Source organism: Sapajus apella, unplaced genomic scaffold (assembly GCF_009761245.1).
Source record: "Sapajus apella isolate SASKATOON/1434 unplaced genomic scaffold, GSC_monkey_1.0 scaffold46, whole genome shotgun sequence".
Classification (NCBI taxonomy): Eukaryota; Metazoa; Chordata; class Mammalia; order Primates; family Cebidae; genus Sapajus; species Sapajus apella.
This window is the reverse complement of record NW_022436986.1, coordinates 2337637-2357455: the sequence shown is the minus strand read 5'-3', so window position 1 is coordinate 2357455 and position 19819 is coordinate 2337637. Positions and strand designations below refer to the sequence as shown.

The 19819-nt window shown below is 49.8% G+C and overlaps 1 protein-coding gene across 5 annotated transcripts in view; it reads left to right on the top strand.

Moving 5' to 3' along the window:
* The window catches only part of PAX5 (paired box 5), a 196011-nt gene that overhangs the window by 1806 nt on the left and 174386 nt on the right, over nt 1–19819 (top strand). Inside the window, exons 1-3 of one of the 5 annotated variants that reach the window (XM_032240085.1) lie at nt 1–7392; nt 13135–13300; nt 18426–18623. In XM_032240085.1, coding sequence (XP_032095976.1) covers nt 18538–18623 — 86 coding nt within the window. In that variant the 5' untranslated portion in view covers nt 1–7392; nt 13135–13300; nt 18426–18537. Of the gene's footprint in view, nt 7423–7466; nt 8307–13134; nt 13301–18425; nt 18624–19819 lie in introns of those variants that run through there. The other 4 variants (XM_032240083.1, XM_032240084.1, XM_032240082.1 and 1 more) reach the window with 4 other exon arrangements.

The following is a 19819-nucleotide window of genomic DNA, read 5'->3' as shown; positions in this document are numbered from 1 at the left end:
CTCCAGACTTGCAAACTCGGGGACAGAGCCAGGCCCTGGTCCCCAGGCAGGGTGACCCTGGAGGAGGAGGGGGTGTGCCGCATTTTCGTAGAGATTGACTGTATGTTTAACTGCGGCTTGTTTGTTATGTCTTTTCAGCTAACTGTTCACACACTTCTGCATCAGTCCAAGTATCTGTGAGTTTGTCTGTGTTTTTCTCGGTTTCTGAATGTTTATGCTGGTGTCCTTCCGGGGGTCTGCAAGTTAGTGTTTACTTAAGGGGCTCAGTGTGTGCATGACTGACAGTAAGTTTGTGTGTCCCTGTATCTGTATTTTCAAAAGCTTTCAAAATATATGAGTTTGTGTCCAAAAGTTTGTTTGCCTGTGTGTGTGTGTGTGTGTGTATTTACACTCATGAGGTATTCGTGTGTGTTTATAAGTTAGTATTTGTGTGTTCTTTTGAGTACCAAAACGTGTGTCTACTGAGCGTTATTTATGTAACTGGGAAATATCTGAGTGTACATCCACTATTTTAAGGCCTGTGTTCATCTGTTATATCCCAAGTGAGTTTGGAAGTGAGAAAGAGGTGGCTACACTGACCTTTCCATTTTTCTATGTCAACAGCTGTCCAATGTGTACATGCCAATTTTCACATTGTGTCTCTAGGCACAGATGTGGGTCTGGGGCCTGTGGAGATCCGTGGTGCTTAGCATGTGCATAGTAAGGTACAGTTTCCATTCTATTGGGAGATGGAACCAGGAGTGAAGGTGTGAATTCAGGGCATGTAGCCTCTTGGTGTGCAGTGGACACTGTTGAGGCTACCGTTTGTACAGAAAGGTCTCCTGTGGCAGGCACAACCTTGCAGATGAGAGTGGACACCTATGGGGTTAGTTGTGACATTTCTAGAGACCCCCAACCTACTTTCACTTTCACCTAGACAAGCCTCTGACACTGGTGTGTATATTTGTACACACACACACAGTGTCCTCAGGTTTTATCCTCTGGGTACCGCTCCAGTGGAGGACAGCACAGTGGGTGCATGTGCGTAGTCTGGGCATTCAGCTCATTCAGCTCTGGTGCCTATATGCACACAGGCCTCGCTGGCATAGGTCCCCGTGTGCCTCCCACAGGCCTGAGAAGTAGGTAGCAGGATATGTTTATGTCTGAGAGGAGATAGTAGAGGCAGTAGGCCTCCATCTGCCCTGAGGCATGCATCAGGTATGGGGGGGCCTCTTTCAATCATTAGGCCACTGTGTAACTTCCACACAAACACATTCCTGGGCCTGGCAAGAAGCACCCTTCACCCACCCCTGTGCCCTCTGAGAGCCCCCACCTCTAATCCAGCCTCAAATACAAGCCTAAGAGCCAAGAGGATAAACTTAGACCCGAAGCCCTGGACAACTCCTGGGGTACAACTATGTTTCCAAAATTGCAGCTGAAGAGAAATGAGGGCAGAGATCTGAGGCAGTACTGTAGAGAGTTCCCAGGATGAGGGCTCAGGAAGAGGAAACTGGAAACCCCAACTCTCCATCCTCAATTCCCAGAAGGCTCTTCTCCTTGGCAGTGGGCTTCTCAGCAGACGGACTTTCAGAGAGACATGAGCTTGGAAGTGGTGGTTGTGTATGTGTTGGGAATAAGCTGGGGATGGGTGAATGTCGTGGAGAGGGTCTGTGCAGTCCTGAGGGCTGGCTCTCTCGACAAGCTGTCTAGAAGAATGTAATTCATGGCGGTCGATGGGCTCTTTGATTAGTTCAATTGCCTGAATAATCGTTTAATCAATAAAGCCTTTCATTCCTCCGCACAGCTGGACTGGGTGGGGCTTGGGGTGGAGTGGGGTGAGGTGTGATAGGGGAGCCCTAGGCTGGCCAGGGCTTAGTCTAGAGGGCCACACCCCCTCTTCTCTGCTGGTAGGGGAAGAGCTGCCTGCCTGGAAAAGGGCAACAGTTCAAGTCAGACTGTTCTTCCACCTGTCCACTCCAGCCTGGGTCAGGGCTGGAGAAGAAAGAGAAGCTGAGAAGCTGTCCAGGCTGGTGCTCAAAGGCATGTCCAGGTCCGGTTCTTGTGAGAGCTTCTTTCTTCTCCCAACTTCTAGGTATTTTATGGGCTGACAAACTTCTCTTTTCTTCCTTCAGAACCATATTCCATTTCTTACCTCAACCTCAGTCTCCCTATCTGCCCAGTGAGGAGGGAGTATGTCCTTCTGACTCTAAGCCTGAGATAAGGCCAGGACAGCACTAAGCAAGGACTCACTTAAATACCTTCTACTCTAATATCTTCCTTGCTGTAGAGAAAGGAAACACATAGGTTCAGAGAGAGGCAGGGACTTGTAGGAGATCATAAAACATGAGTAATGGAGGGAATAGGAATGGAAGGTGACCTCTCTGCCCTTAGACCTCTTGTTCCTGCTAGGAGAAGAGACAGATTCCCTCCTCTCTCCATGGACCTCTTGGAGAAAAACTACTATTGGGAAAGTAGTAATATCTCCTTGCCATGGGAGCCCTTGAGTCCTTAGGCCCAGGCCGACCTGGGTAGGTTAAATACTTTCCCACTGGGCATTGGCATCCAATCTCACAGCTCTGGAATGAGCCTGGGATGGAGTGACGGATAGTAATAACCCCTATCCATGAAACTTCATCTCACAGAGCCTTAGGAAGTCACATCTCAGGGTTTATTCCCTGTATTAAATAAACGAGGAAGGAGAGGCTTTAGAAGGGGCTGCCTGTCTCAGGTCTTTGGGAGAGAGAGTTAATCTCAGTGATCCCAGCCTGCAGGGCACGCTGGTAATGATAACATACCCCGACTGAGGCAGTTTTACATGATTCTTGAAAAACCTGGTGAAATTCTCATGTTTTTCTCCACCCTCTTCAAGAACTCCTGCAAACAGAGCCGGGTCAGGTAGAGCAGACTCCTGAACCAGGAGCAGGAATCATGCAGGAGTCTGCTGTGCCTGGACTTGCTGTGTAATTTCAGGTCAATTTCTTTTCCCCTGATACTTCATTTTTTTTATTTTTTTATTTTTTAAATTAAGTTTAGAGGGCACTCAATGGGTTGGGACAGCCATGCCGGCAGCATTCCTGATCTTTCCAGAACTGAACAACCAGTCTGAGCCCTATTGGGCCTCACTTTGCCAGAGGCAAGGACAGTGAAATGGGCTAGACTTGGGTTGAGGGAGTCAATGTCAGGCTAATAGAGCTCTGTAGCAGCCCTGACATCCTGAAGCTGCGGTAATGCATGGCTCTGGGAGCCGTGGAAGGGGACGCCGGGAGGGGGTGTGTCCCCAGTGAAGCAAGGTCTCTGGCTTCTGGCTTCTCAAACATTATTCTCAATGGGCTGTTTTTCAGTTTTAAAACTTTCAAAGGCAATTCGGTTTACATAAATTGAGTTTCTTCCTGGATAGTTTCCTTTATCGGTCTTCTGCCCCCAGCGCCTAGCACGGGACCCGGCCCAAAGCTCTGCTACTGGGAGAAAGAAAGCGCATCGTTGTAGATCACAGCGAGGCCCGACAGCGTTGAGAGTCGTGGCGAGACCAGCCCCCCCGCTAGTCTCGCTCTCCTAGACCCAAGCTGCAGCTCGTGGGCTTTCAGAGACAGGACTGAGGCGCAGTAGCCCAGCTCCGCCAAGGACTTGCTGTGCAGCCTTCAGCTAGTCACGTAACCTCACTGGGCTGCCGTTTGGTGACCTGCAAGGCTGGTCTTGGTATCAGGTCTGATCGCGCCTTTTGGGGTTGGAACTTTCCAGGGGCCGCCGGCTCTGGCGGTGATGAATCACCCCACCCAGGGGGAAACTCCTTCCGCCCAGAACGCCGCGAAGTGCGGGAGGGGGCTGTTCTGGGTGCACAGGTAAGGCTGGTCCCGTGTGTTCCTCGCAGCAGAACACTGTCCCGAAGCTGAACACCTACTGTGTGAAATGGGGAATCGGAGCTACTCCTGTTCGGGCTGTGCCCGGGGGAGTCTATCCAAGCCTCACGGGTATGCGAAGAAAGACGTACGTGTGCGGGCATATTCCAGCCGAGTTCTTTGATTTGGCATCAACCGCCCCTCCCCCACCATCCCGAGCGCGGCTCTGGAGAGGCGCTTTTGAGAAGGGTTTCCAGCCCTCAGTCTTTCTTCTACCCTAGACTTGCTGTGGGACTTTGGACAAGTCGCATTCTGCCTCTGGGCCTCGGGTTCTGCACCTGTGAAATGGAGAAAGCATAGCTTCGGGTCCCCTTTAGCTCTGGAGACTCTAGAGAACCTGGGTTTGCAGGCCTGAGCTCAACGAGAGAGGCTGGGGGTGAGGGTGTCACTGGCTGCAAACCTCAGGCGTCCCGCACTCGCGCCTCCCCAGTAGGTGTGCAAGTCGCCATGTTGAGTCTGGGCCAAGGCTGTGGATTCTGGTCGTTTCCGACCCATTGGGGGCCATCGGGTGAAGCCAGTGCCGGAACTCTAATCCTTTCCGGTCCCTCTCTGCTGTTGCGATCTTCCTGCTCCAAGGCCAGGGTGGAAGGGGAAGATCCGGACAGGCGGGGTTCCAGACAAAGAAGAGATAGCCGCCACTCCACCCCCGCGCGCACTGCAGTTTCCTGGGTCCCCAGAGGCCCGCCTGGGGCCGTTTTCCGCAGCTGTGCCCTGCTTGGGGGTGGGGACGGGTGTCAGCGCCGGAAACTTGTCTACTGGTCAGGGACAGCTGGGTGTAGAACAGGGACAGAAGGTGGGCCCAAGGCCCGACCCAGTGTAGGAGTTTGAGAAGTGGAACATGAGTAGAGAGAAAGAAGAGGAGGGGAAACCGAGGCAAAGAATAAAGCAAAAGGATAACCCAGGAATCCTCCCATGATCAGCCTGTGCCCTGTCTTCCTTACAAGTCCATCCTGGAGCAGACATCTCAAAGCCCTTGTTTTGGTGGATTTATGTTTAATACTAGCGGATCATCACTCATGAAATAGAAAGTGACTGAGAGGTCTTCCGACCTCTCTCATGAGCTGCTGGGGCAAGGGAATCCTCAGTGTCTTTCTTGTGCCAGAACCCAGAAGGCACACAGAACTATAGCTTCCTGGGTGAAGAATGACTGTCCCATGCTTCCTTTTTAAGGTTCAGTTTCTTTGATTGTTGTCTCAGAGCCTTAAACTCCACCAAGAAACGGACTCGCTAGTCAAAGACCTCTTTTGTAGCAGGAGAGTTCTGTTACAAATCCATCCATTTTGTCTACATAAGGACAGGAACTTCCCCAGTAGAGGGAAGGTCGGGTTTTTCGCATTGTAGCGGCCTGGCCGCTTTGCTTGCCCCTTGGAGATAGAATGCCTCTGCCCACCCGCCCGCTTCAGGGACCCTTTTTAGCACTGGACGCGACTTGGCTCATTCGGTTCTCAAGAAGCCTTGAGTCAGGTGCAGAATTGCTCTGGTGGATAGAAGCGCCAACACCATTTCCCAAAGCGTCTAGCAGTTGCCGATCTGAGGCAAGAAAGAGGGCCAGCCACTCTGCTTGAGGAACCTGGCCCAAAGCCTTAGCCCTTCCACCCAGGTGCGCCCTGGTGAGCCCCAGTTACTAACTTTAAAGGAGTGTGAGATATTCTCGCCCTTCCCCCAACTTCTCTGCCTTCGGTTAATGGAGCGTTGAGGGCCCTGCAGGTGGAAGTGAGGGAGGAGGGTGGACGAGAATGAGCCAGTGGTGGTTTTGTAGGTCCTTGATAAAATTAGGAAATAAAATTAGGAAAGATTTCCGTGGAAAGAGGCTTCATTAAAATCTAGTTAACCCCACTCTGCCCATTTTACAGATTAGGAAAGTGAGGTCAGAACTGGCAGACAGGCACACACTCCGAGTCCATCACGAGCCTGATGGTGCGGGATCTCTACTGCGCTCCTTGTCTTCCTCCAACATACAATTTTTGTTTTTTCTGGAGACTATTCCCCCATTATCATCCTTCATTCGGCTGCTCCCAAGCCCTGAGAGGGTCCCAGGTTCCCAACGTCGCGGTGGGGAGGTCGAGCCCGCGTGGGGCCCGCAACAGTACTCTCCAGGCACTGCGTGGGCCCCCTTCCCCCTCCCCACATCCGCGATCCACTAGGCCTTAGTCCAGCGCGTTTGTCAATGAACGTGGCGCCGCCGCCTGGGCCCCGCCCCCCATTCTCTCCCATTGCCCAGGTGTCGGCTAATCAGGCGGAGCCCGTGGACTGCTTAGCCAATGGGGCGGTGTTTCGGGCCGGGGCCGGCTGCCGCCACTCTGATTGGTGTGGTGGAGCGTGATTGGCAGGTTAGCCCCCGCCCCGCCCCCGCCCGGAGGGAGCTGAGCCCCGGGCGGCGCTGTCCACACGCAGCGGGTCCTGAAAGCGGCTCCGGGGCGGCGCGGTGGCGCACTGTGCGCGCCGAGCAGGCGGAGGGCTAGCGCCGGCGGCGGCAGCAACGCAGGCATTCAGAGCTGGCTGCTCCATCTCAGCCCCGGCAGCCCCGGCGGCCTTGGTGACGGGGACTCTTCGCTCTCTCTTCTGTTCCTCTCTCCACCCCTGGGGCAGGCGCGGCCACCGTCCCGGAAGAGGCAGCGGAAAGACAGTGGAACCAGACCCACGAGGGAGGGCGGCAGGGCTTGAAGAGTTGATAGGCACGAGGTAGACACCCTGGCGAGGAAGAGTCCGTCGCTGGTGTCCCCGGTCCTGGTCCCAGCGATGGGCGAGCAACGGGGGCCGCGGGAACTTTGAAGGCAGCGGGTTTCGGGGTTGGAGGGCTGCACCCTCCTGGGGACTCCGGAGTCGCGGCCCCAACGTCAGTGGCTGAAGCATTTCCAAACCCTCCAGGACCCCGTGCTGCCGGAGAGGAAGTTCTTTGCAACTTCGTCCGAGACGTCGGAGAGACAGCCGGAGAGAGGCTGAGGGGGCCAGTCTGAGCCACAGAGACTCGGAGAAGCAGAGAAAGAAAGGATCTGGCGGAGACCGAGGGGTCGAGGAGGGACCCCAGAGGCATCGAGGCCGCGGAACCAGTCTGGTAGCCACCAGGTCTCGCTGCCCCCTGGGTGAAGCCAAGGGCCGAGCGTTCCGGCGGCCTCCTCAGAGCCGCCCCTACCTCCGGCCGGGGCTGCTGGAGGTCCCGGAGGCGGGCCCCTACGCTATGCCCCCGAAGCCGCGGGCGCCTTGGCCGCAGCTACCCCGGGCTGGGCCTGGAACCGCCGCTTGAGCCAGCCAGGGAAAGAAGCCAGCAGGAGTTGGGCACCAGATCCTAGCCAGGCTGCGCTAGCACCGTTTCCCGCCTCTTCGCGCAGCTCCCGGTGGTCTCCAGCAGGGAGGCTCTGAGAGAGACCCCGAAGCTCCAGCAGTGTTTTCTGAGCCCAGGTCGCACAGTGCCTGGCCTCGTGGCGCGGCTCCCTGTCGGCCCTGGGCAGCCCCTTGGCGCCGGGAGGCGGCGGCGTGGGCCGGCCTGCAGTCTGGAGCGCCCCGATGGAAATACACTGTAAGCACGACCCGTTTGCATCCATGCATAGTAAGTAGGCGGCGAGCTCGCTTCTCTCACTCTCCCGCCGGGACCGGGTTGGGGGTGCCGGACCGTGGGTGAGATACTGAGGCCGGGAAGATCCCGGACCTCTGCAGCCGCGCAGCCAACTTTGCAAAGTGCAGGGATCCCAGGCGGGGGACCTGGAACAACGTGCTTGGCCGCCGGGGCTGGAGCACCTGGTCCTGGAATCCCGCCTCCAGCAACGCTTAGCTTGGGCAGCAAGCTGCAGCCTTTCAAGGCTCCGGCGGCATTTCAGCTCTTTCGGAGAACCCTGGCTTGGACCCGTAGAGGGCTCCGGGCCAGGCCAGTTGAAGGGCACTAAGTTGTAGGGAGAGGTCAGTCTGAGTCTCAGCGCCCCATACCCCTACCCGGATGGCGCCTTTTTCAGCAGTGGGGCTGATCCAGACTGGAGCTTGGAGGGAAAGTAGGGCCCTGACCCATGTCTGTTTGTGTGGAGGAAGAGGTTGAGAACTAAGCGAGAACACCGGGTCTAGGGCTCCAAAGGCGTCCTGGAGTTGAGGAGGGGGATTTGAAAAATCAACGAAGTAACGGTTTCTGAGTTCAGCAACTGCTTAGGAGGCGGCCAGTTCATAGAGACTCTTAAAGACCCCATCGGGTCCTTCTCTGCAGGACGCCTGTTCGCCGTGGCTTCTCCCTTTTAAAAAAAAGAGGAAAAAGAAAGAAAAAAGAAAGAAAGAGGAAGCCAATTAGTCACCACGCAGGCACCCCCACCTCTGAAAGACGCAGCATGCGTAGGAGACGGGAAGGGTCATTTCGGGCGAGGGCAGGGCCGGCCCGGCTGCCCGACCCGTGGGGATCCTGCCAATTCACCCATTAGCACAGCCTCCTGTGAGATGAACGCTCCTCTCACGGTGAGTTAACCGCCGGATTAGATTCGGAGATTTCAAGGAAATTCCAAGTGGAACGAATCGCGTTTCCTTTCTGCTTGCTGCAGAGCCAGGCTGGAGGAAGGTGCCAGGCTTTGGCAGTCTCTGCTCCTGTGCTGCTTGGGGTCTCTGCGGGCTGCAGGTCAGCGAGTTGCTCCCGGGCTGGGAGCACTCCCCATGCCCGGTTCACCCCCTTCCCCCAACAGTCTGGGATCCAGCTTTCCCAGCCGCGGTCCCCTATTTAACAAAGGCAGCAGAGACCCGGCTGGAGAGAAGGCCAGCTTCCCGGAGCGAGCATGTCCTTGTCTGCCACGGAGGGCTGAGTGGCCTGGCAAGTAGGGGAAAGCTTGTTTCAGCAGCCTGGGCTGGCTGCAGGCAGGTCAGTTTCTCTTTGTGTCAATTTTCTGAGTCTGCAGTAATCCACCAAATCGGTCGGGAGCTCTGTGCAGCTGAGCTGCCTGTTCTGGTCCCAGCCCAAATGATTCCTCAAGGTTTGGGGCCTGTGCCCAACCGTTTCCAGTCCGTGGTGACCCCAGTGCCCTCCACAGCCTTTTCCGGCTCGGACTCCAGCTTGGCTCTGGGGAGTCTCCGATCTTGCACTGTAAGCCCCAAAACAAACCAGTTGGGGCAGTGCTCTGAGAGGTGGGCAAGCCCTTGGCTCAGCCAAGGAGCAACTGTGGGGACAGATAGGGAGGACCAGCCCCTGCGCTTCTCTCCTCACCGGCAGAAATCCACAGGCCCTCACTGTGTCCTTCTGCCCAGAGCTCATGGCCCAGAGGTTGTGCCCTGGCCCTTGGGGAGATAGCATGAGATCCGGTGGTGGTCTCTCGGCTGAGCATCAGCGTGGAGAAGGCAGCTGCTTTCAGGTGCGGGTTAGCCAACCGCTAATGTCTGTACCTCCTCGTCTGGGTCTTCAATCTGCCCCCTCCATGGGAAGTGCTCCCTCCCATTTTCAATCTCCCTGGCAGCAGTGGGGGCTGGGCCCCAGCCAGCCTAGCTTCCAAAGCCGGTGCAAGCCCTTGGCTTCTCTGGAAGCACTCTGGTTCTGAGGCCCAAAGCTATTTTCTTGCACAATGTAGGCCTCCTCTGGGGCCCCAACTTGCTAGCAATGGGGAATGGGGGGGGCACAGTAGATCCTGGGAGGTAGCTGAGGTAGTAGAAGCTCAGATCAATCCCAGCTCCTCGTCTTCCTCTTGGCCCAGTCAATTTCTTCTCCCTGTTATCTCTCCCCACCCCAACCCCCACCACTGCTTCAGAGCAGGATAGCTTCTTTGGTGAGGGGCAGGCACTACTAGGAAATGGGCTTCTGAGTTCTGAGGAGCTCCCACCTGCTATTCCAGGCTCATCATTTTCATCAGCACACTAACCTCCTTCTCCCTTCCTAAGCTGTTTCTCTAGGTATCATTACCAGTTGTAAAACACTTATAGCCAGTGTCCTACCTGAGGGTTACCTAAACCTTCATCTTCACCCATTTTACAGAATATGATATTGAGGTCAGAGAGACAAAAGGACTGACTCAGGAAGTTCACATTGGCCAGGCTAGAGCTGGTTCTTGGGTCTCCCTGACTGTCTGACAAAGGCATAAAAATGAGGCTTCAGAAGGTTCACAGAAGGGGAGAGGGAGGGACCCAGATTCCAGGGAAAGGGCAGTGGGTATACACACATGCAAAGCTCTCTCTCTGACTAGTCTAACCATATCTATGTCTACTGCCTGACTGTCCACATGTGTCAATACCTGTCTGTGCATTGGAGAGTCTACTAGGAAGACTTCTTCCCTGCCCTTTCCCTGTGCCCCTGTTTGCCTGTCTGTGTACCCCTTCATTCTTTCTGGTGCATCTAGGAAAAATGTTAGTGATCCTGTTGGGGTCCTGGAGCTCGGTCTGTGCCTGAGTCAGCAAGGACCCTTTCCCCAAAATCTCATGCTCAGCCATGGTCTTTGGAGGTATTGGGAGGGCCTGTGATGGGTAGCATATCTTTATCAGGGCCTGAGGAGCATCTGTGGAGGCCACCCCTTTCCAGATAAGAGCCACAAAGGCCTCAGGGGCATCTGCAATTCAGTCTTTCTCTCCTCATCCCCTCCAAACCCTGCCGAGTCTGACCTGTCCTGGCTGGGCTTTTTCTTGTATCTGTGGGTCTGTTTCCTGGTCTTCGCCTGATTTGCTTGCCTCTGTCTTTGTGTCAGTTCCCCTTTCATGGAATGAGTCCTCAGCTAATTGGAGTCCATAGGAAGTACAGGCTGGGACTTGAGTTTTCCAAGAAGATGCAGGACCAGAGCTGGGGCCCTAGAAAACAACGGCATCCTGTCCACAGAAGTCCCCTGTCCTCCAGAAGCCCCTTCCTGGGCTTCCTCCATTTTCTCTTCTTGTTGCCTCCTGCGGTGTGCCACCTTCATCTTTCTTTTCTCGGCCTGTTCTAGCTTCTCCATTCATTTTCCCTCTCCTCTGCCTGCCTAACCTCCTGCTTCCTTTCCAGCCTCTCTCATCTGGCTGTCTATCTCATCTAGTTCCCACTTTTTGCACTTCTGTCAACACACCTCTTTTTCCCTCTTTTCTTTCTCTGTCCTGCCTCGCCTCATTCAGACTTTGGACTTCACTTCTTTCCAAACCAGAGTAATTGGTCTTCCTCACACCATAGTTGTAAACCTCATCACCACCCTCTAAGAGCTCCATTGGGTAAGACTGATGGTGAAGAAGGCCAATGGGGCTTGGGGACCTTTCAAGGAAACTGAGGAAGGTAAGAGGCTCCCAGGTCATCCCAAGTCTGGTGTCAGCTGTGGACCTATAGATAAGACTGTGAAAGAGCGTTAGTAGCTCAGCCTATGTGGTCAAGGGTAGAGGGTTTAGGGACCTGCTCTCACCTTGAGAAACCAGGCTCTAGGAGACCTTTAAGGTTTTTCCCTTGATACAAAATAGCCCCTAGTGCTCACCCGTGTCCTGCAGGACTGCTTTGGAATTTAAGTCCTCTGAAGGTTGCTACTGTGTCTTGGGCAGAAAGTCTCAATTGTCAGTTATGTAGGGAGCAGACTATTGCAGATGAACCGTAATACCTGGACTCCCAGGCCATATCAAAAGGGTGCTGGGTGTTTCAGCTTCTTTCGCCTGCCCTTCGTTTTCCCAGATGAACTCATACTAATTTTGAATTTTTAAAATTTTACTTAAATCCAGCCTGCTCTTGAAAGATCTGTACAACCCTTTTTAATAGGTGTTCCCAGCCCCAGAACAAAGCCTTCTGAGGTTTTTGACCAGGGTGGCTGCAGTCTTTCTGTTTTAGAAAAACTACGCAATTATGTTTCTAACTGCAAAATCCTATTTGGAATGGTTTTCCTTTTCCTTATGTCTGGAGTGTTTTAGAACAATCAAAACTGAATAAAGGTCATTTTGAAAATCAGAAATGCAGCTTAGAACTGGAACTAAGTACTGCAGTTTTCTATAAAATTGTGTTTTTTTCTTAAAATAAGCCTGAGCTTGGACATTTTGGGAAATATTCATGGGAAACTTCAGTGGACTGCTTGGACAGTTTTTAGGAAATAGCTTATATTATGCGGGGTTTTGCTCCCTTTATTTCAGACGTGGTTCATGAACCTGGGTAGTAGTTGAGTACTGGAGAGGAATTGCTGAGATGAGGCGGTATTTCATGTTTTGGAGTTGGAGTGTATACGTGTGTGTGACCTTTGAGGTCTTTCCCTTGTACAGCCCAGTCCTAGCCTAGTCCCCGTTTAGAAGGAGTTTCCCCTTCCTTTGCCTCTGAGCTGCCAGCAGCATCAAGAAACGGTTTGACTTGGCTTTGGGCTCCAGTCTTTAGCAATGTCAGTGAGTGACTAATTAACAGCTATAAGGTCAATGATGTTGCTGCATTGGATCACTCTGTGTTTATTGATTTGATTCTTCATTTACTTGGGTCCTATGTCCCTCCAGATGGACCTTGATGTAAGAGAAGGGTGGATGAGGCACGTTCTCGGACTTCTTTTACTTAAAATCTGTCCCAGGACCCTTGTAAAACCTGGGACCCAGAGGCTTTCTTAGGTTTCTTTATTTCCCCTGGAACCAAAGTAAAGCTGTTTGCCTATTGCAAAACACTGTAAAAATTCCAGGGAAACTGCTTTATAACAAATCCCCAATGCAGTGGAGTGGAATGTGCTGTGTGTAGAAGATGCTATGATCCATTTCTTTTGTGTACTTTGAGAAGGTACAGTGGTCAAGTCTGCATGTCAGCCTCACCTTCTTTAAGGGAGGGTTTTTAACAAGGCGATGGTTGTTTCTTTGCTCAGTGCTCTGCAGGTGCTGTTAAAATTTTTAAAAATTTCCTTAGTCCTTGAATTAGATTGCAGATTAAAAAATTTTTTTCCCTGAGATATACATTTATTGAAGTTGTTCTTTTCACTTTTTAAAAACATTCGTTAAAAGAAAACAATTATTTTCCCTTTTAAATGTGATGTATTTTAAAGCATATTTTCTCCCCAGAATCTTCCTTAGACCTCAGCATCACATAATAAGTTGTGCCCATTTCATTTACATTGAGGTCTTCACACATTTCATTGTTTAGAAAAATTATGGAGAAAATGTTAATAATAGTATGGGGATGTTTGCTGTCAATAGCTCAATAGACTGGCTGTGGATGGACAAAGGCTAAGATTAATTTCAAAAAGCAATCTGGGGACCTTGCGTAGTTTGCACGATTGAACTCCAGGCCCAAGTCATCCAGCCTGCCGGCCATTTGTGATCAGAGGGGCTCTGGGTCCTCACAGCGGTGCTTCTCCTATGTGACTGGTTCTAACCACCCTTTCCCTTTCCTTTTGTTTCTGATCTGTTTCAGGACATGGAGGAGTGAATCAGCTTGGGGGGGTTTTTGTGAATGGACGGCCACTCCCGGATGTAGTCCGCCAGAGGATAGTGGAACTTGCTCATCAAGGTGTCAGGCCCTGCGACATCTCCAGGCAGCTTCGGGTCAGCCATGGTTGTGTCAGCAAAATTCTTGGCAGGTAAAGGCAGGAGGTTGAGACTTCCCTTGATCTTTCAAATGAAAACCTAAAATACGACCCAGCAGCTGTCCAATATGACAGTGTCATAGTGAGAACCATGGTGGCATTTTGTTTCAAACTCAGAGCACTTTAGAGTTTGCAAAGCCCCAATTCCAAGTAGCCCTGGGAAACCCCTGTCTCTAGAGACATGTGAATAGGGTGGCTTAGTCAGAAGGGATGACATGTTTTCCGAAATCCTAGTGAATTGTTCTAAATTTGGGAATTTCCGTTGCTATCCTAGGTGAGCCCGGGTCTCTGAGCAGGACTGGTTGGAAAATCCTTAATATCACATAACCAGAGTTCAGTGTTTTACTTTAATGTTTTCAAAAGCATATTCCACTTTTAAAAGTCAACCGTCATTTCCAGTTTTGGATTATTGTCAACCTTGTTATGTTGGGCCATAGTATTTTCCTTCTCTGTGTTTTTATTTTCTTCGTGGTGACAAGCATCCAAAGTATATATTAAATTAGAGAGGAGAAGAAAAACAACAACCACCCAAACACTAACTCTTAAATGTGACATTTGAAAGTTGCTACTTGACCCAGCAATTTGCTGCAAGCAAAATACTAACAATGAGGCTTCTCCCATAGGGCCATGCAGCCTTTTAGTGCTTCCGTTTATTTTCTTAGGAGCCTCTGCATGATCCAATGAAGCATGTTTTAAGATGAGAAAACAAACCTAGAGAGGCAAAGCGACTGACACAGGCTTATGTAGCCAGGCAGTATTTGGGTTGCAATAATACCTAAAGGACCCCTTGACCATCCGAGTCTCACCATACCCCAAAAATAAAGCCACAGGTTTGTTTCTGGGCGCGTGATCTTGTTTTAGGTCTGCCCTGGCAGGCAAGAGCTTTCTCGGGTTTAGCTGCTCGTTGCTTTCTCACTATTTCTTTCCCCAGGTCAGAAAACAGCCTTTGTCCTGTAGCTTGCATTATGGTATGAGCACAGATGCCTGAAAAGGAAATAAATATTTTGAAGTATGTCAGTGACATTGTGACTTTCTGCTGGCTCCTTCCCTTTCATCTGCTGGAATTCAAGCAATTCTCTTAGATAGAAGGAGCAACAGCTTCTAATAACCTTGGGGAGGCTGCTTGCTTGAGGCCAAAGGGAGAAGTTTCAGGACCAGGGGTCTGGCAGCTCCTTTGGGGACCTTGGCCCCGGGCTTCATTCCTCATCCTCCAGCCCAGGGCAGATTACCTGAGCTGTGGGGGTTGTGGGCTTCACTCCTGTTTAGCATTTAGAAAGCAAATGAACCCCAGAGTCAGGGGACAATTGCGGGACATTAGCACAGTGTTCTTGTTAGGTGGTTGTTTTAGGCAGAAGGATGAGAGTGAGAGAAGAAAAGTAGAAGACAGAGAGACAGAGAAAAGAAAGAGAGAAAAAGAAGACAGAAAAAAGTGATTTTTAAAAGGCAGAGAAATAGAAAGAGAGAGGTAAGTGACAAGACAGGAGAAAGAGAGAGAGCACAATATTTTAGACTATCTCAGCATCAGACTTCTAGAGCCAAAAGGCTCCTAGATGTCTTTTTGTGGAGCCTCTTCATTGTACTGAGAGAGAGGGAGACAGAAAGAAGGCCCTTCCTTTGTTTTTGCTGAGACATCTTTGCTGAGCCGACATTTTGCTTGCTGTTTGAAATCTCAGGGCAAGATCCTGAGCCTTTTTCAGAGGGAACATCCAAACACAGGGTCCTCATGTTCTGGTACTCTGGAGCCTCCAAATATCCCATGGAGATTGAGGGGGACAGGGACCCTTCCAAGCCCAGCCGGCAGCCTGACGCAGCCCGGAATAGATTTGTCACTAGGTAGAGTGGCACTCGGAAGTTACGCGCCGCTCCGGTGCCTGGCCGTTTAAGTTGTCAACAATAAATTGGAATTTCATAGCTCATTATTTTCATAACTAAGAACCACAGTGGACAAAATGTCACTCTAATTAGAACTGCCTTTTAAGAAACAAGTTCAGCCCTAAAACAGTGTAACTGGGAATTTCTGAACTGGGGCTGTTCAATCCACAGTTTTTTTTTTTTTTTTTTTTTTTTATCACTGAAGAATTTGATGGGCACAAGAGAAGTGACAGATTGTAGGGAGAGTGTGATGTGTGGTGGCTGTGGTTTTCAGAGTGTGTGCCAAGGCAGGCAAAGTCCCTGGGGCACACCAGGACCCCCATCATCTCAGGAAGGTGGGCAGTCTGCCAGGAGTGTGGGCATTCAGTCTACAGAGCTTAAGGCTTCGGAGGCGCTTGAGAGGCACAGCTCGGTGGCATCTGAGGCCGAGTTAAATCCACCCAGGAGTGGGCTGCTGTCTTTTTTCACTGGAGCCTGGTTGGGAGGTGCAGGTCATTGGAATCGGGTGGTATGTTACACAGTAATAAGAAACACGGAGGGGATTTTAATCCTCGTCACGTGCTCTTTATTTTATGTTTTGCAAAGCTTATTCTCAACTGTCTGTATTTCTGCCTTCAAAACAGCCTCACAAAGCAAGCAGGGCAAACATTCTTCCCCTATTGTATAAATGGGAAAACCGAGCCCTAGAGAGGCTAAGTTGGCCAAGATCACACAGCGAGTTAGTGTCAGAGCCACTGACTAGCACCTACACCTCTTGACTGCTAAACTAATGCTCTTTGCACCGAAGGACATTGTGTGTTGGTGGCTGCCGTTCGTCTTTTGTCTGTAAGCCAAGGGGCTGCATGGCTGTTTTGCTGAGATGAAAGGAGAGTTATTAAGTCTGAATCCTCACTTGACACAGTTTCGAGTTGGGGTTTCGGGAGTGACAGGTTTGCCTTCTAAGTGCCTGGCCCATGTGTCAGTCAAAAGAAAGAGAGACCTCTCACGTCAAGATCGCAGTCTCCCAAGTTGGCACTGCTCAGGTGGGATGGGCAGGTAGCCCTGTGTGCTGCCATCCACCGGCCATGTAAATGGGGGCTGAGTTGGGGAGGCCTTCAGCCTGCCACCCTCTCAGAGTTGCTGTGTGAATGTTGTGGTCCCATTCAACTAACATATTTTGAGTATCCAGGACAGGGTTGTCTAAATGTCTGTAACCCCTTCCCTGAGATTCTATGTGCCCTAACAGACACTTGATAACTATTGGTTGAGTGAGTGAATGAATGAAAAATGTATGTGAAAATGCCTGGCCTGGTAAATAGTAAAGTTCTCTGCAATTGCAAGGGATCATTATTATTATCTAAAATGTTTATAAGCAAAGCAACAGTTTGCTGTAGCAGGAAGAGCACTGAATTTAGAGTCAGGTTTGAAAGCTGGGGCTGCCCCTAACTACAGAAGGGAGTTAGGCAAGTCACTTAGTCTTCTGACCATTTATTTTCCGTTCTATAAAGCCCTGTGGCCTTGCCGGGTTAGTGTGAGGATCAAGATAGTTCGAGGAAGAGCTCTGTAAACTTTAGGGTGCTGTGGCTGAATTACAATGAGTTGTATTATAGTAAAAATTGACTTTACATTATAAAATTGATAGGAGGCTGAAGAGATTGCTATGTGCCTTGATTTAGGGTGCTTTTCTAGACTTCTGGGGTTTTTTTGGATGTTGTTAAAAAGTTGTTTGTGAGTAATAATTTTTTAGCAATTACAGAAAAATTACTGAAAGCAACTTTTTAGAAAGAGGTAAGATAGGTTGAGTTTTTGCTTTATGGTCAAAATTTGTAAATGGCTCACTCTTTTCAATGAAAAACAGACATTTCACTTTCACATCGCTTCTTCCAAATTATTTCATCTCTTTTAGAATATTCACTAACTTGGCCTTACCGAAACTTAGCCTGAAATTCCAGGCTAAGAATTTCAGCATCTCTATAAATGTGATCAGCCATCCTCGGTAACATTTTCTATCATCTCAGAATCCCCTCGTTCCTTTGCGTATCATCAACTCTTGTTAGGTTTAAAAATTACTAGTCATTTTTAAAATGTCTTTTTTTTTTTTAAATATTCAACTGCAAGATAATTTCCTTGGAAAAGGAACTCTAGAATTCTTCTGTAAACATTGAGAGAGACACCGATCCAGTGATGGCTCAGATTCAGAAAAGGAATCATGTCATTTTTTTCCCCCTTGAAATGATCTTTCATGGCACTCTTCTTCTTGGTCTCGGTTTTACTGTAAAACCCTGACATCCTATTTTCCTTAATGAGCAAATGCTGATAGCATGGAAATATCCTTAGAAACAGCCATTTACCTCGGGGGAGGTCCCTGGAAGAGCTGCTGTGACTTGTGGTTGGTTTTTCTGATTGCTTGGGTTTTAACTTACAACACATATTTTCAGATAATTCTGCAATTCAATATTCCTTTTACTTTTACACCAGGATTATGACTTTTCTCTTATGGAAAAATAAGTTGCATTTCAGGGGACAGTTTTGCACAATGCTGGAGAATTCTGCTAGGGCTTGGGAGAGCTGTCAAAGGTGTAAGCTACCTTACTGGGGAAATTTTAGTTCCAGAGGCCGGTCACAGTCCTGGCGTGGCCATTTGGTCTTGTGTGACCCTAGGAAGGCTGTTTAACCTTGATGAATCTCTGCTTTATACCTGTAGATCAGGACTTATTCATTTATTTGTTCATTCACTCATTCATTAATTCAAAACAATTTATGTGCTTTAGAACTGCTGGAGATAAAATGGGAAAACTGACTTGAAAGTTTTCTGTAAACTATAAAAGGGTAGATGAATGTGAAAGAATTTTGTTAATGCATAGCCAGTGTTGTCCAATAGAAATACCAGAGCTGTGTACGCAGTTTAACATTTTCTGGTAGCATGTTAAGTAAAAAAAAGAAGAGGTACTAAATTTTAATTACATATTTTATTTAGCTCAATATATAAAAATGATTATTTCAGCATATAACTAATACCAAAATTATTGAGATAGTTTACATTTTTTTGGTACTATGTTTTAAAAATCCAGTGTGTATTTTATATTTACAGCACATCTTGATTCAGACTACCCGTATTTCAAATGTTCAAAAGCTGCATCTGGCTGGTGGCTACTGTATTGAAACATGCAGATCTGGACGTTTCCTGGACAGAGTAGCAAGTTATTTTGTTGCCAACATCCACTTTACTGGTTCCTCATGGCTAAGCTTCTTTCTCTTTGGGTCCTAGGTATTATGAGACGGGAAGCATCAAGCCTGGGGTAATTGGAGGATCCAAACCAAAGGTCGCCACACCCAAGGTGGTGGAAAAAATTGCTGAGTATAAACGCCAAAATCCCACGATGTTTGCCTGGGAGATCAGGGACCGGCTGCTGGCAGAGCGTGTGTGTGACAATGACACCGTGCCTAGTGTCAGTTCCATCAACAGGTGAGCGGCTCGTGCCTGTAGGGGTTGGGGATTTGGGGGGATGGCAGGGCGTCCTGGAGACTCTGCATGTGCATTTCCTGAAGATCTGGTCTCTTTTTTCACCAAGGCCCCTTAGGGGTTACTGAACCAGAGGGATGCTGCAGGGGCCTGCTGGGTCTCTGTTATTCTTCTCTTCTTTCCAAAGTGGGTAGGAGTCCTAGGCCCAGGAGAGGGGAACATGCCAATACCCTGGTTGCCCGAGGTTCTTCTGAGCCCCGAGTGATTTCCATCCCTCCCTTCACCACCCACCTATATGTGTGGAACACTTTGCAGTGAATTGTCCTGACTAGGCAATCACGTATGTCGCTGTCCTTGCAAGCCTAGGCTCAAGGTCTTAGCGCTGGCTCATCTCAGAGCTTCCCAGGAAGAAAATCCTGCCTCCAGTTTAGGCAGAGCTTGAATCAGTGAGTGTGGGGAACACAGCCCTGTCTTGGAGTTGGGAGACTTGGCTCCTTGTTCCTGCTCTGCCACAAACTCAAAGTGGGATCTTGACAGTGAGTATGGGGAACAAGGCTCTTCCTCTCTCTGAGAGCACGGAACCCCGGTGGTTCTGATGTGTGTCTTCAACTCCAGGGGTGTTGTTCAGGTTCCTAAGATGCTCTGGAGCTATGGAGCTGCCCTCTCTCCAACTCACATGTGGAGTCTCACACATGGAAAGAAAGAACCAGAGAAACACGCTGCGTGTCATGCACAGGAACTTCCTGGGAGCCACGCAGTTCCCTTTCCTTTACAGTCTGATCCAAGATACATGGAAGGGCACTCTCAGAGCTTTAAAAATAAATGTATGGAAGAAAGTTTTCTGTTGTAGATGATGCAGTCTCAACTCCATTTAAACACAGAGTCAAGGATGAAGTTCAGAGATGAACAGAAATGATGGTTCTCTAAATTCTTCAGAAAGAAGAAAAGGCAGCAGCCTGAAAACTTGGACAGTTTCCGTTTCTCCAGTTCATACCCTACTATCATCAGTGCAGAGCTTGTGTGGGCATAGGGGACCCTTACTCCTGGCAGAAAGAGGAGGTCAGACTAGAATAAGAGCCTCTTGTCCTGATAGTCATTCCTTCTGTGATGACTCAAATGCACAGATCGCTGTGGAGTGCATGTGTTCACATTTTGAGTCCTGCTATTTCATAAATGGTTAGCCTGTTTTTCTTGTCTTG